The 13,619-nt window shown below is 49.5% G+C and overlaps 2 protein-coding genes across 2 annotated transcripts; both read left to right on the top strand.

Moving 5' to 3' along the window:
• LOC119093751 (DNA-directed RNA polymerase II subunit rpb1-like) lies at positions 1 to 4,201 on the top strand. Its single transcript, XM_037216758.1, has 5 exons — positions 1 to 12; positions 2,503 to 2,624; positions 2,925 to 3,416; positions 3,927 to 4,069; positions 4,188 to 4,201. The coding sequence occupies exons 1-5, from the start codon at positions 1 to 3 to the stop codon at positions 4,199 to 4,201; spliced, it is 783 nt and encodes a 260-aa protein (XP_037072653.1).
• Positions 4,202 to 9,641: 5,440 nt separating this feature from the next.
• LOC119093740 (DNA-directed RNA polymerase II subunit RPB1-like) lies at positions 9,642 to 12,892 on the top strand. The gene is made up of 4 exons (XM_037216747.1): positions 9,642 to 9,653; positions 11,351 to 11,472; positions 12,123 to 12,440; positions 12,730 to 12,892. Exons 1-4 carry the CDS (start codon positions 9,642 to 9,644, stop codon positions 12,890 to 12,892), a joined length of 615 nt encoding a protein of 204 aa, XP_037072642.1.
• The last annotated feature ends 727 nt before the right edge of the window (positions 12,893 to 13,619 follow it).

Here is a 13,619-nt window from a genome sequence, read left to right as displayed (position 1 = left end):
ATGTTCAGTAAGGTGAGTAGGGGCCGTGTGGACAGGAGCCGCCACAACAGCTAACGAGCATATGCAGCCTGCATTTGCGCACCCTCGAATGAGCTGATGCACTAGCCTCTCCCGTGATTTTTCGGATTCTAAGTCAAACGAATGCCTATCTTGCATACCAATTTGGCTGGCTTTCGTATAACATGTGCAGTGTTTGTGTGAAATTAGGTAATTCAACGAGGTAACATCGCATTTATTTCAATGGTTGTCACCTGTCACCATTTAATCATTTTATCGATGGCAGACTCTCTCTATGTCTGTACTATCGCTTATCAAGATTCTACTGTACACTCTTCATTGCTACTGAATGTACCGTAAACCTTTGACTCTGAACTCTTAGTCACATGGTTCCACGCTTTCCCAAAATTTTCATACCACCTGAAGAGGGCGTCTGCAAAAATACAGTCAAGCTTGTTCATTTGTTATTATATTTCATTTGAGTTTAGACAGCAAAGAGTGTAAGTTATACTTAGCCAACTGGCATTGCTCGCTGACTATAACTGTTTCCAACAATTTCAGCAGTTAAGAACCGAATGCCCAAATCAAATCGACGCTGATTGGTTAAGACACAAGGCTTGGATTTCAAAGCTTTTCTTTGAAGACGACTGCTTGTGTGTAGAGAACGTTGACTTAGTCCGTGCCGAGACGGCATACAGCCTCCTCGGCGTCACGTGATTCGATGCTAGATTCGCCCATCGGTGATGAGGATCACGTGGCTTCATTGATCCATAGAAAATCAACATCGGACCGCCCAAAAGCATCGGTGATCACGAGTCGCCCTAGACGTGCTGGTCCGTCTGGTAATTAATAAGTGGCAGCTCAAAAGCACCTTTGCTTTATGATGTCCATTGTTGCTCCCTTGGTACGTGTCTCGCGACAGTCTAACCACAAATCACCCTAATTTTGTTTTCTCTGATCGGTGGCCCCGCAAAAGAAATGCTATACCGCAATATCTGTTATACCGCAAAAAATGTGAAAAATATTCATGCCAATACGTAGTTACGTAGCTCTAGATATCCATGGCGTCGAACACACCCTTATATGTAAAGCCACAACATTACTGAGATCTGTATTCAACTACGCTATCGAAGGTTCTAGTGGAGAGGCAATCCACGTTACCTTTCATCAGGCAGATTTCATATCGTGTGTAGATGGGGAACAAAGTTAATGGAATAATTAACTTCGAAAAATTGGTTTGGGCTTATATACCGAGAACCTTGAGTCAAGATCTCTCAGATCTTGGTGCCAACATGGTCTAAAGTTTCCTCTTCACGCTGCAATAATTTCGAAAGCATTGGATTTGGCGTGCTGCCTATTGAGGCGATGAAGGTGAAAAAACATCGTCAAATCATCGAATGCCTTCAGATCTGCTACAACTTCGTCACCACAGTTATAAAGCTTTGTAGCTGGTACCAAGGCGAAAAAGCATTTCCTTACCACTCATAGTTATACCATATTGCTAATCAGGGTCATGAAATAAGGTCAGGTCAGGTCAAGGTCAAATCAGATCACAGGAAGGTTACCACCTGGATGTTTTTTGGCTCATTTTTATCACGTGATATCGATAATTCATTCACTTGAAAATATGTATGGCATACGAGCTTGTTTATGGCTGTCTGCCTTTATTACTCAGTTACACATGTGAGGTATCTAATATTTCAACTTAACACTTGCTCACTACTTCCAGTGACGTCACGGGTATGTTGATATTTTGCGTTACAAAATAAAGGCTTACATTGATCACTACGCGTTTTCACATTGTAATAAGCGTCCTTTGCGTAATGTCATGATCTGACGATTAATGTGTAATGCCTTTTCACGGGTATAGCCAAGTAGTTGTTTTTTATCACTGTTGTATTACTGTAATGTCAATGTGCACGAATCAAACCATAACCCGCGCAGACATAATTCGCCAGTAACGTGAGAAATTGAACAAATGAACGATTGCCAAGCTTCGTACGTAGTCCGTTAGCACCACGAATGCTGTACACAAGGGTGACTGGTCTGCGCCAGGCTCTTCCTCCGCGTCAGGTGTAACGGAATTTCTGACTTGATCTTGCCTGACATGACTTGAAGTGGCCTCGCGTACCCTGATCTGGCCTGCGACTCTGCTGGTAGCCGTTTGTGGTGCTTGCACCTGGCCCTCCTGGACTGACCGATTGCTATGCTAGGGGATTTGTGATGTGTCTGCCCTGCCTTGCCCCGTCCTGCCCTGCGCTCCCTCCCGTGCCTAGTCTTGCCCTGCGATGCCTAGTCCTGCCCTGCTCTGCCCTCCCTGCCGTGCCTGGTACTGGCCTGCCGTGCCTAGTCCCGCCCTGCCCTGTCCTGCCCTGCCATGTCCTGCCATGCCCTGCTCTGTCCTATCATGCTCTGTTTTTCCCTGTCATGCCCTGCCCATTTCTGCCCTACCCTGCCCTATCCTGGCATGCCATGCCCTGACCTGACCGGCCGCTCTGTCGGCAGCTGTTTGTGGTGGGCCTTCTGGCCACGGCCTGCCTGGCCGCCGAGGAGAAGAAGGCGACTGAGGACCTGAAGACGGACAGCTCGTCCACCAGCTTCTCCCACAGCAGCCTCGGCTCGGTGCAGTAAGTCGCTGATCGATGTCACCTCCTTTGGCCATACGCTGGGGAGAACTAACCAGCTGAGATGCCGGCAGTAAGTGAAGAGTCTTATCCATGGAAATGGGGGTGGGAGGGGAGAGGGGGGCAGAATCGTGCCATATTCATCATATTATAATGATTTGGATGAAATTAGTTTGAGCACACCTTTTCCGAGCCAATTTTACATTGTCGTGCGGCATGCGCACACGGGCAACGTATAACCGACTCCATGAATTTTTTTTAGGAATTCAGCTGACTTCGTTTGACATCTCGGCCTCGTTTCAGCTCCGGAGTGTCCACGTACCACGCTCCTTCCACCACCTACGCCCCTGCCAGCTCCTACCACGCGGCGTCGGCTGGCTACGCCTCTGGCTCGTCCTACCACGCTCCGTCCCCCACTTACTCTTCCAGCTCGTTGTACCACGCTCCATCTACTGGCTACTCGTCGGGCTCCTCGTACCACGCTCCGTCCCCCTCGTACTCCTCCAGCTCGTCCTACCACGCTCCGTCTACTGGCTACTCGTCGGGGTCCTCGTACCACGCTCCGTCCCCCACCTACTCGTCCAGCTCGTCGCACCACGCTCCGTCTACGGGCTACTCGTCGGGCTCCTCGTACCACGCTCCGTCCCCCTCTTACTCGTCCAGCTCCTCGTCCTACCGCGCTCCGTCTACTAGCTACTCGTCGGGCCCCTCGTACCACGCCGAGCCGGCCTACTCGCCCAGCTCCTCCTACCACGGCGCCGCCCCCAGCTACGCCCCCGTCTCGCCCTACCACAGGCCCGGCTAGCTACGCCTCGGAGGGGCACGCCGCGCCCCATCAGAGCAGCTACCAGCCCGAGCTACCAGCCCGTGCAGACGTACCACCAGTCGGCCCACGCCCCGGCTCGCCCCAGCTACGGCTCCGGCTACGCCCCGACCGCCGTCTACGGCTACGCCGCCGGCTACCAGGGCGTGACTTACGCCGGTCGCGACCAGGGTTACGGCCACGACAACGCGTGAGTGTGCAGCGGGGCTGGGCGCGCCACAGAGAGCCGTGGTGTGCTGATGCTTACAGTTGCGGTGCGCCACCTTGAACAAAAAACAGCGAGATGACTTTTGTTACATTTGGTACAGCAAGCTGTGATGCAGAAGGCAGTCAGCTTTGATGTGCCTTTCCACATCCATGTTAAGCCGGCATCAAGATCGTTTCACTGTGAGTATTCTTTTTTCGAATGAGACAGTGTAGAACAGTGACAGTTAAGACACCCTCCCCCCACGCCATTGACGCGGCCTCGTCATCCCGTGCAGGTACAGCCCCCGTCCGCACGCCGCAGGCTACTCGTACCAGCCCCGCAGCTACGGCTACCAGCAGAGCGGCTACGGCTACCAGCCGGCCGGCTACGACCGCACGCCTCACGGCGGACACGGGGGCTACGCTGCCCCGGCCTACGGTCAGTCAGAGCTCAATTGAGGTCGGCTAGGGTCGGATACGTAGCGGCGAGTAGGCACAGTTGACTTCACGCTTTGTTCGAACTGACTGTGCTTGGCGCTTGGGCGCTCTGTTTTCAGGCAGCTTCAAGTAGTCACTAATGACGCTTAGAATGTTTACTCCCTCGCCATGTGTTGACGCATGATCTATGCAGAGATGCTAGGACTGTTTTCTTTTCACTTCGATGCTTTTGTTACGCCAGGTCGATTGTAAATAACCAATGAAGTACAAATGAGTTCCTTGCTAAAACGTATCATCGCCCCGGTAGACTACAGACCTAGACCTGTTGCAACCTTCTACAACATGAGGTACTGACTACCTCAGATAAATGTGACTACTCGGCCCCTCTTCTGGCGGGGCGTGTTTGTGACGGTATCGTCTCGTCCTTAAGGGATTGCCTCATAGCGACTGAATGCAATGTCTGACGAAGTGGGAGTACATTGCGGTACATTTGCGGTACATTGCACGGTGTGAGTGCAATGTATCACGAAATGAGTGTACATAAGGGAATGTTTCGTACATTTCAGAGCTCTCCCACTACTAGAGCGTTGACTGGCTCCCAGGAAAGAGGCCTAGATCTGCTGAACGTCTAGATAATGAAGGCGTCGATCCACTCTACCTTTCTCGGCTGCTAGAAACACTTTATTTATTGCACTGCATTGAACACAGGCAATGCATGCGCATGAATCATGTTTCTCGCTGTTGATGTCTGCTGCGGAGTGTGGAAGGAATGCAGAGTGATTTTGTGTCACGTACCTGACTTCAGCGAGTGTACCGAGAGATTTGTGCGCTGTAAATAAACTTTTGATTTGTGTTCTCTGTTTCTCCACGTTCACAGAGGACTGTGCTCAGCCAATTGTGAGATAACAAACCACTATCAGAATGTAACAGACAACGAGATGGTTTACCTCGTGATGACACTAAATCAGTAGCAATATGACGTCACGTTCGTACTTGCTTAACGTAAGCCGGCTAAGCTGCGACAGTGAATAACGCCAGGGCTGGTAAGTGCGTATGTTCTGCTGCGGATCAAATTCAATTGAGGCCAAATTGTTGCAAGCAGCAAGTGCAAGTGCGGCGCAGTATAAGGACATTGCCGTCAACAAAGTAGGCATAAGCCATTTGACGAAAAATGGCAAGAAAATCAGCACAATCAACTGCTGGCCTGGCTTGGCATATCATCTGACGCCTGTCTCATGACCACAATTCTCAATAACATTTAAACACAAGCATACGATGCACTCAGTAATACATTGACTTTCGATAAGTTTCAGGGAAAGGTGCTGCCACTAAGAGCACAGACGGACTAGCCCCACATTACGGAAAATCCTGGTCAGAAGAGTTTGTACTCAAACTCCACACTCGTGCTGGCTGGTATTCAGGCTGAGCCTTGGCCCACGACTGCATTTTCTTCTCTCGTCCGCCACGGAGTGACGAAGGGCCTGAAGCAGCCACAGCAGCTGCTGAATGCATGGCAGGACCCCGACCAGTTTTAGACGGCCTGAGGAAATGAGGCTCAATAATGCAGCATCTCCGAAGCCCGTGCACCCCATACCAAAAATAGGTGGGCGCTCCAGGCCCGTCAGCCAAGCCCATCCTCTAATAGCTGAATAAAAGTACCATAATAAAGGATGTGAATAGAAATACACGTCTTAAAGCCGTGGATAAAAAGACAAGGGCACCACGAGAACAGGCCAAAGCACACGCAGTCAAAAAAATTGATTCAGCGCACATCTAGCGTCGCCGCGCGCCACCTCTCGGAAGATCGGAGAACTACAAGTGAACACTGTCACGCAAGTGTTCTGTGGAGCAGTCAAACAAGGACATGATAAACAGTATATGTACTAAAAAGTGAACTTTTATTCTTTAGATAGTTTTTCTCCACTTAAACGGATACTACCAGCTGTAAGTGAGGTTACTTCATCACATCTGATGCTCTCTTCCAACTCTTCAAATGTATAACACTCCCTTGAAACATGCTCCAAGCCTGATGCGACTTATGTCGCCTGTCGCTCGCCTTTTGTATCGTCCCAGCATTGCTCATACAAGTCAATGTTGTGTTTCTGCACTACATGGGAAGGAGCAAGGAGCACATACTACACAGGAGCATAATGGACTCCGGATTCAGCTCAGAGCAAGGAGTAGACAGTTTAGTATGACACTGCATTCCTTTACGACACTGTTGCCAAACTGGGGCACTACTTTGTTAGAGCATATGCCATGTTTTGCTTAGATTTCATGTGGAATGCAAAGCTCTGCATCAACTTACCACAGCGTCTTTACATCTCTACATTTTGCACCCGTAATACATTTGACACGGTTTGAAAATACCTGCTTTTTGTGCCCTGAAACCGCTTTTGCCATGCTGCGTCGTATCTTGCAATTTCACAATCTTGTATACGCTGTGTTATTTGCCGGAAGTACGAGTCCCGCGAATGCTAGGCAGCGCGTACAACTTCGAGAGTCACCATCCTGCCATAACCGTGAAATCCCACTTGAGTTCCCTACCAAAATTGAGCACTGGAACTGCTCCTGACCATACCATGGATCCTAAGATTTGACTCAGTCTGTGGAAACGAATATTTAGGAAAATTTCGAATGTTCAACCACCAACAGATAGCCGTTTTAAAGAGACCACAGAAAAAGTGTGGGGGGGGGGAGAAATACATTCTCCGGCCCAGAACAGGGTTACATTGTGAGGTGAAAGCACATGTTTGTTCGTTTTGATTCCACTAAGTGTACACCACAGATTCTTGACATGCTACGATGAGGTGTTAAAACGGTAATGACATTTGACCTCCGCTGACTGCCTTTGACCTCCGCTGACTAGACATGACAGGCACACCATGCGACCAAACTTGGAGATAAAGCTCTAGACCACGCACGGGATGCCGTTTGATGTTTTGAGGCCTTAAATCTCCCAAACTTAGGCTCCAACCCCTTTGTTGGCCTGATTCATTGGTGTGTAAAATCATTTTTCACTAACCAGTCCCACTCATTTATTTTGTAAAACAACGCCCTCCACACGTGCCACGGGGAATGCGAATATCGGTTCAGGTCAAGCCTGTGAAGTCGCGTACGACTCAATCTTTAAGACAGCGCTTTAAAAGATGAGAGAGTCATTTATCTCTCTCAGGCCAAAGTTAGAATGTTGGACAAAGTCACCTGCTGTGTAAAATCTCCTCAATACGCCTTCATCGTTGTTGCGTCTTACATATTGTCAGTGGCTATATTCTCAGTGTTCCATGATCATCGGGCACGAGTTGACGGTGGACCGGAGTGGACCGGCCTTGCCCCGGGCACTGGTCGGACTAGAGTCTTGAGTCACCTGAGTCATTACTGGTTACTGCCTGTTACCTAACTATCACGCGGAAGGCATTGTCAAGCGCCTCCAGGCCTGGGTGCAGCTCTTCAGCCAAAAACTGTATTAAAACATCTAATATGCTCACAGCATATCTATTAAGCGCTCGATCTCTTCTAACAAAGATCAATGCCGAATGCCATTTTTTTCGGGGATGCAAAATTGGTTCAAAACACAAATTACGTTACCTACAAACTTCTAGCACTTCTGGCGTTCCAAATAACATCTGTTCGGAACATCAAAAATACCAAAACACCTCACCTAAACAGGAAATCCCGTCTGACCTCAACATCAAAGAGGCTCAGAACATCTGATCAGCTGAGGCCACCGACTGGCAATTGGCCTGCTGGAAATCTAATGTGCCAAGCAAAGTCAGGTACAACAGGTGAAATAAATTATAAGATGATTTGCTATGCCTCAAGTAGAAATATGCCCAAAAAGGTTTTGGATTATGACCCAAGGATCTCATATGCACCTGGAGTCCCATGAAATCCGGGTTCCTCCCATGGGGTCAAGGGCACAGCCAGACTCTTGGTGGGGGACGGAGGACACAGTGTTAATGTGGGGTCCTGCTAGGGAAATGGCTCTCCCCGAAAAATGGGTAACCGGATTTCGCCAACTTTATGTCAACGGTGGCCAAAATTTATGTGTTCCAGTTATATCTGCAATTTTGTTCAACTGAAACAGTGATATGTTGAGTGACTATGTTAAAGCTTTGAAACTTCTTTTTCTTAATTGGCTGAACAGAGTATTCTCCGGGAAATGCTGTATACGCATGCCGTGACAAGACCTGACCTGAATATCACCATCACCAAGGAGGAAGATGTCCTGCAGCTGCACGGTCCAGTTACCGTAATAGAAATGGACTTAATTGGTGTTGCAAGATCTCACCTGTCTCGGACCTCTCTGCCCTACATTATTACCAGGTAAACGATATTTAGGTCAGTGGCTCTGACGTATTCTGCATGCGAGATTGTTTGGGAGCGTTCGATGCGAGCATTGACAGCATTGATGCCACATTTTCAACATCGTCACTTCATACATTGTGACATCTTTGGAAGAAAGTGTTGGAGTCACAGATTCATCTAATGCACAATCCATTAACGACGACGAGAGCGGCAGTTATAGTTTCGTCGATAATGACAACAGTTTAAGCAGTCATTAAATCCATCATCTTCACATATATGGCGCTTGCGACTCGCCGATTGAAAAAGCACATCAAGTAAATAATACAAATGTTATAGAACCTTTCTCCCCGATGGTTGGTGAGGGATGCAAACTTGCGCAAGAAATTTGGCCAAATGGTCCCAGGCGTGTCGTGCAAGCGAGCCTGAATTCTCAGTAGACTCATGGGTATTTATTGCGGATGTTTCGACACCAACGTTATGTCTGTAGCATATATAGTTACTGAGGAGCGCTATGTTTTATTAGAGTCACTCAACGGCAATTTGCTGCCGGCGCGGACGGCGGGCGGGAACCGAGATATTTTCCGTTGGTGTGTGGCAGTGACGTTACCGTCACGTAACGGGACTTTGCATCATCAGTGTTGCCTTCAAACACATGAAACCCATCTCAGGTTGCTCCAAGTTGATCAAAAGCGCTTCCCTATAGTTGCAATTCTGCAATGGTGTGTGGCGCCGTAAACATAGGCGTGCTTAAGGCCATTTTTATTCGAAACACTTTAAAATGGCAGGGCTGGGGTAATCGTTTTCTGCCCTTCGCCCCTGGCCTCGTATATGAACACTGGGTCAGTCCCGTTGATATGCAAGATAAAACACCTCGAGCATGAGTGGGCCTGCGAGTGCTCCACCCAGCACTCATTTCTCAGCACAGAAATCTTCATCTAAACGCTGCCTCACATCGTGTGCACCACCGCGGTGGCAAAGAGACGCCTCTGTGTGATCGCACATGAGAAAGACCGCACACCCAACTATCACAGGTCATGACCGGAGTGAAGATTGCCTGCCAGAGTACCACGCCCCGGCTACGCCCCTCCCCCCTCTCAAGTCAGCCGAGGGGACGGTGGGTCTCTGGGTGGGTGTCAACCTTGGCGCGTGCCAACGCCCCGTGCTAGAGGCGGGAAAGTGGTGTGGCGCTGTCGGCGGTATATAAGGGAGACGCAGAGCTCATGTGCAGTCAGTGAACGTTGCAGTCGGACTCACAAGCGTTAAGCATGTTCAGTAAGGTGAGTTGGGGCCGTGTGGACAGGAGCCGCCACATCAGGTAACGAGCACATATAGCCTGTATTTGTGCACCCTCGAATGGGCTGATGCATTAACTTGTCCCGCAATATTTCGGATTCTAAGACAACCGAATGCTTATCTTGATTACAAAATTAGGTGATTTCGCATAACATGTGCAGTGTGTGTGTGTGGAAGTAGGTGATTCAATGAGGTAACATCGCATTTAATCTAATGATTATCACCCGTCAGCAATTAACTATTGTATCGATACCACACTATCTTGACAACTATGCATCTGACAACATGCATCAAGTCTGCTCATACGTTTTTTTATATTCCATTCGAGTTTGAGACAACAAAGAGCGTAAGGTATACTTAGCCGACTGGCGTTGCTTGCTAAAGACGACTGTTTCCAATAGTTTCAGCAGTTAACAAATGAATGTTCAGACTCAATCGACGTCGATTGGTTAAAAAACGAGGTTTGGGTTTTGAAGCTTCCTTTGAGGACAGCGACGCGACAGTACAGAGGGCAGAGGGTAGTTTTCTTTAAAGTTGTCTTTTAAGATTGGTATTCAACTACGCTATCGAGTGTTCTAGCGGAGGGACACTACGTAAGCTATACTTGGCTATATATATATAAGCTATATATAGCTATATATAAGCTATAAAAATGGATTTCGGCTTACATAAAGAGAAACTTGCGTCGTGCTCTCTCACTTGATCTTGGTGCCATAATTTACTAGAGTTTTCTTTTGGTGATGCAATTATTTTAAAAGCCTTGGATTTTGCGTGCTGTCTTTTGGGGTGCTAATGATGAAACAAAATCACCGAGCCATCGAATACCTTCAGATCTTCCAGAACATCGTCATCATGTTTATAGAGCTTTTTAGCTGGAGACAAGGAGACAAAACATTTTCATACCACACACAGCCATACAATATTACAGATCAGGGTCATGGGATAAGGTCGGGTCAGTTCAGGTTCAGATCAGATCAAAGGAAGGTTATCACCTCGATGTTTTTTGGTTCAGTTTGATCACGTAATGTAGATAATTCACATGCTTGAAAATACGTAAGGCATACCAACTCGTTTCTGTCTGGCTGCACTTATTACTGAGATACATATGTGAGGTATTTTTCTACCGAATATTTTGGCAAAACTTCTATGGCCTCAAACGGCCATCTCATCTCACGTCACCTCAAAAGGTCATCTGGTAAACACCGAACAGCCGGGCTGGCCGTAGGTGTCAAAAATTCAACTCGTTAGACGAGACATCTTCGAATGAATTAATGTGGTGTAGTTTCTATGAGTCTACCCAAGTGGTTACTTTTTTCACTGCTTTAGTAGTGTAATATCAACGTGTATTTAATCAAACAATAATCCACTCGGACGGGATTCGCCAGTAACATGAGAGACTGAATAAATGAACGATTGCCAAGCTTCATACTTACCCCGTTAACACTACGAGTGCAGGATACCAGGGTGACTGGTCCGAGCCAGAACCTTACTCCGTACCACATGTAACGGAATTTTCGACTTGATCTTGCCTGAATGGCCCTCCTTTACTGACCCATTGTTATGCTGGTGACTTTGTAATGTGTCTGTCCCGTTTTGCCCTGTCATGTACTGCCTTGTCCTGTCCTACCTCTACCTGTCCTGCCACGCCATGCCTTGACTTGATCGGCCGCTCCGTCGGCAGCTGTTTGTGGTGGGCCTTCTGGCCACGGCCTGCCTGGCCGCCGAGGAGAAGAAGGCGACTGAGGACCTGAAGACGGACAGCTCGTCCACCAGCTTCTCCCACAGCAGCCTCGGCTCGGTGCAGTTAGTCGCTGATCGATGTCACCTCCTTTGGCCATACGCTGGGGAGAACTAACCAGCTGAGATGCCGGCAGTAAGTGAAGAGTCTTATCCATGGAAATGGGGGTGGGAGGGGAGAGGGGGCAGAATCGTGCCATATTCATCATATTATAATGATTTGGATGAAATTAGTTTGAGCACACCTTTTCCGAGCCAATTTTACATTTTCGTGCGGCATGCACACACGGGCAACGTATAACCGACTCCATGTATTTTTTTTAGGAATTCAGCTGACTTCGTTTGACATCTCGGCCTCGTTTCAGCTCCGGAGTGTCCACGTACCACGCTCCTTCCACCACCTACGCCCCTGCCAGCTCCTACCGCGCGGCGTCGGCTGGCTACGCCTCTGGCTCGTCCTACCAAGCTCCGTCCCCCACTTACTCTTCCAGTTCGTCGTACCACGGTCCGTCTACTGGCTACTCGTCGGGCTCCTCGTACCACGCTCCGTCCCCCTCGTACTCGTCCAGCTCGTCATACCACGCTCCATCTACTGGCTACTCGTCGGGGTCCTCGTACCACGCTCCGTCCCCCTCTTACTCGTCGGGCTCCTCGTACCACGCTCCGTCCCCCTCTTACTCGTCTAGCTCCTCGTCCTACCGCGCTCCGTCTACTAGCCACTCGTCGGGCCCCTCGTACCACGCCGAGCCGGCCTACTCGCCCAGCTCCTCCTACCACGGCGCCGCCCCCAGCTACGCCCCCGTCTCGCCCTACCACAGCCCGGCTAGCTACGCCTCGGAGGGGTACGCCGCGCCCCATCAGAGCAGCTATCGCCCGAGCTACCAGCCCGTGCAGACGTACCACCAGTCGGCCTACGCATCGGCTCGCCCCAGCTACGGCTCCGGCTACGCCCCTGCCGCCGGCTACGGCCACGCCGCCGGCTACCAGGGCGTGACCTACGCCGGTCACGACCAGGGTTACGGCCACGGCAACGCGTGAGTGTGCAGCGGGGCTGGGCGCGCCACAGAGAGCCGTGGTGTGCTCATGCTTACAGTTGCGGTGCGGCACATTGAACAAAAAACAGCGAGATGATTTTTGTTATATTTGGTACAGCAAGCTGTGCCACAGAAGGCAATCAGCACTGATGTGCCTTTCCACATCCACTTTAAGCCAGCATCAAGATCGCTTCACTATGAGTATTTTTTCGAATGAGACAACGTAGAACAGTGACAGCTAAGATCCCCTCCCCCCACGCCATTGACGCGGCCTCGTTATCCCGTGCAGGTACAGCCCCCGTCCGCACGCCGCGGGCTACTCGTACCAGCCCCGCAGCTACGGCTACCAGCAGAGCGGCCACGGCTACCAGCCGGCCGGCTACGACCGCACGCCTTACGGCGGACACGGAGGCTACACTGCCCCGGCCTACGGTCAGTCGGGGCTCAGTTGAGGTCGGCTAGGGTTGGATATGTAACGGCGAGTAGGCACAGTTGACTTCACGCTTTGTTCGAACTGACTGTGCTTGGCGCCTGGGCGCTCTGTTTTCAGGCAGCTCCAAGTATTCACTAATGGCGCTTATAACGTTTACTTCCTCGTCATTTGTTTACGTATGATCTATGCAGAGATACTAAGACTGTTTCCGTTTCACTCGATGCTTCTCTTACGCCAGGATGACTCTATAACCAATTAACTACGAATGCGTTCATTACCTGACGTCTCATCACCCCGATAGATTACAGACTTCGACCTGGTGCAATCTTGTGCAACACTGGGTACTGACTACCTCAAATAAATGTGACTACTCGGCCGTTCTTTTGTCTGGGAGTGTTTGTGGCGGTATTGCCCAGTAACAGAGATTGCTTCATATGGAGTGAGCGCAATATCACACGAAGTGAGTGTACATAAGTGTTTGTGTTATGCATTTCAGAGCCCTCTCACTACTAGAGCGCTGACAGGCTCACATGAAGGAGGCCTAGATCTGCTGAAGAAGGCCAAGATGATGAAGGGTTCGGTCAACTCTGCCTTGTTCGGCTGCTAGAAACACTTTATTTATTGCACTGCATTGAATACAGGCAATGCATGTGTATGAATCATGTTTCGCGCTGTTTTTGTCTGCTGCTGAATGTCGGACGCGTGTAGAGTGAGTTTCGTCACGTACCTGACTTCAGCGAGTGTGT

The sequence above is a fragment of the Pollicipes pollicipes genome, unplaced genomic scaffold (assembly GCF_011947565.3).
Source record: "Pollicipes pollicipes isolate AB1234 unplaced genomic scaffold, Ppol_2.1 Scaffold_1600;HRSCAF=1878_pilon_pilon_pilon, whole genome shotgun sequence".
NCBI classification, from domain to species: domain Eukaryota; kingdom Metazoa; phylum Arthropoda; class Thecostraca; order Pollicipedomorpha; family Pollicipedidae; genus Pollicipes; species Pollicipes pollicipes.
The sequence above is the reverse complement of the archived record's forward strand: the minus strand, read 5'-3'. Positions and strand labels throughout refer to the sequence as shown.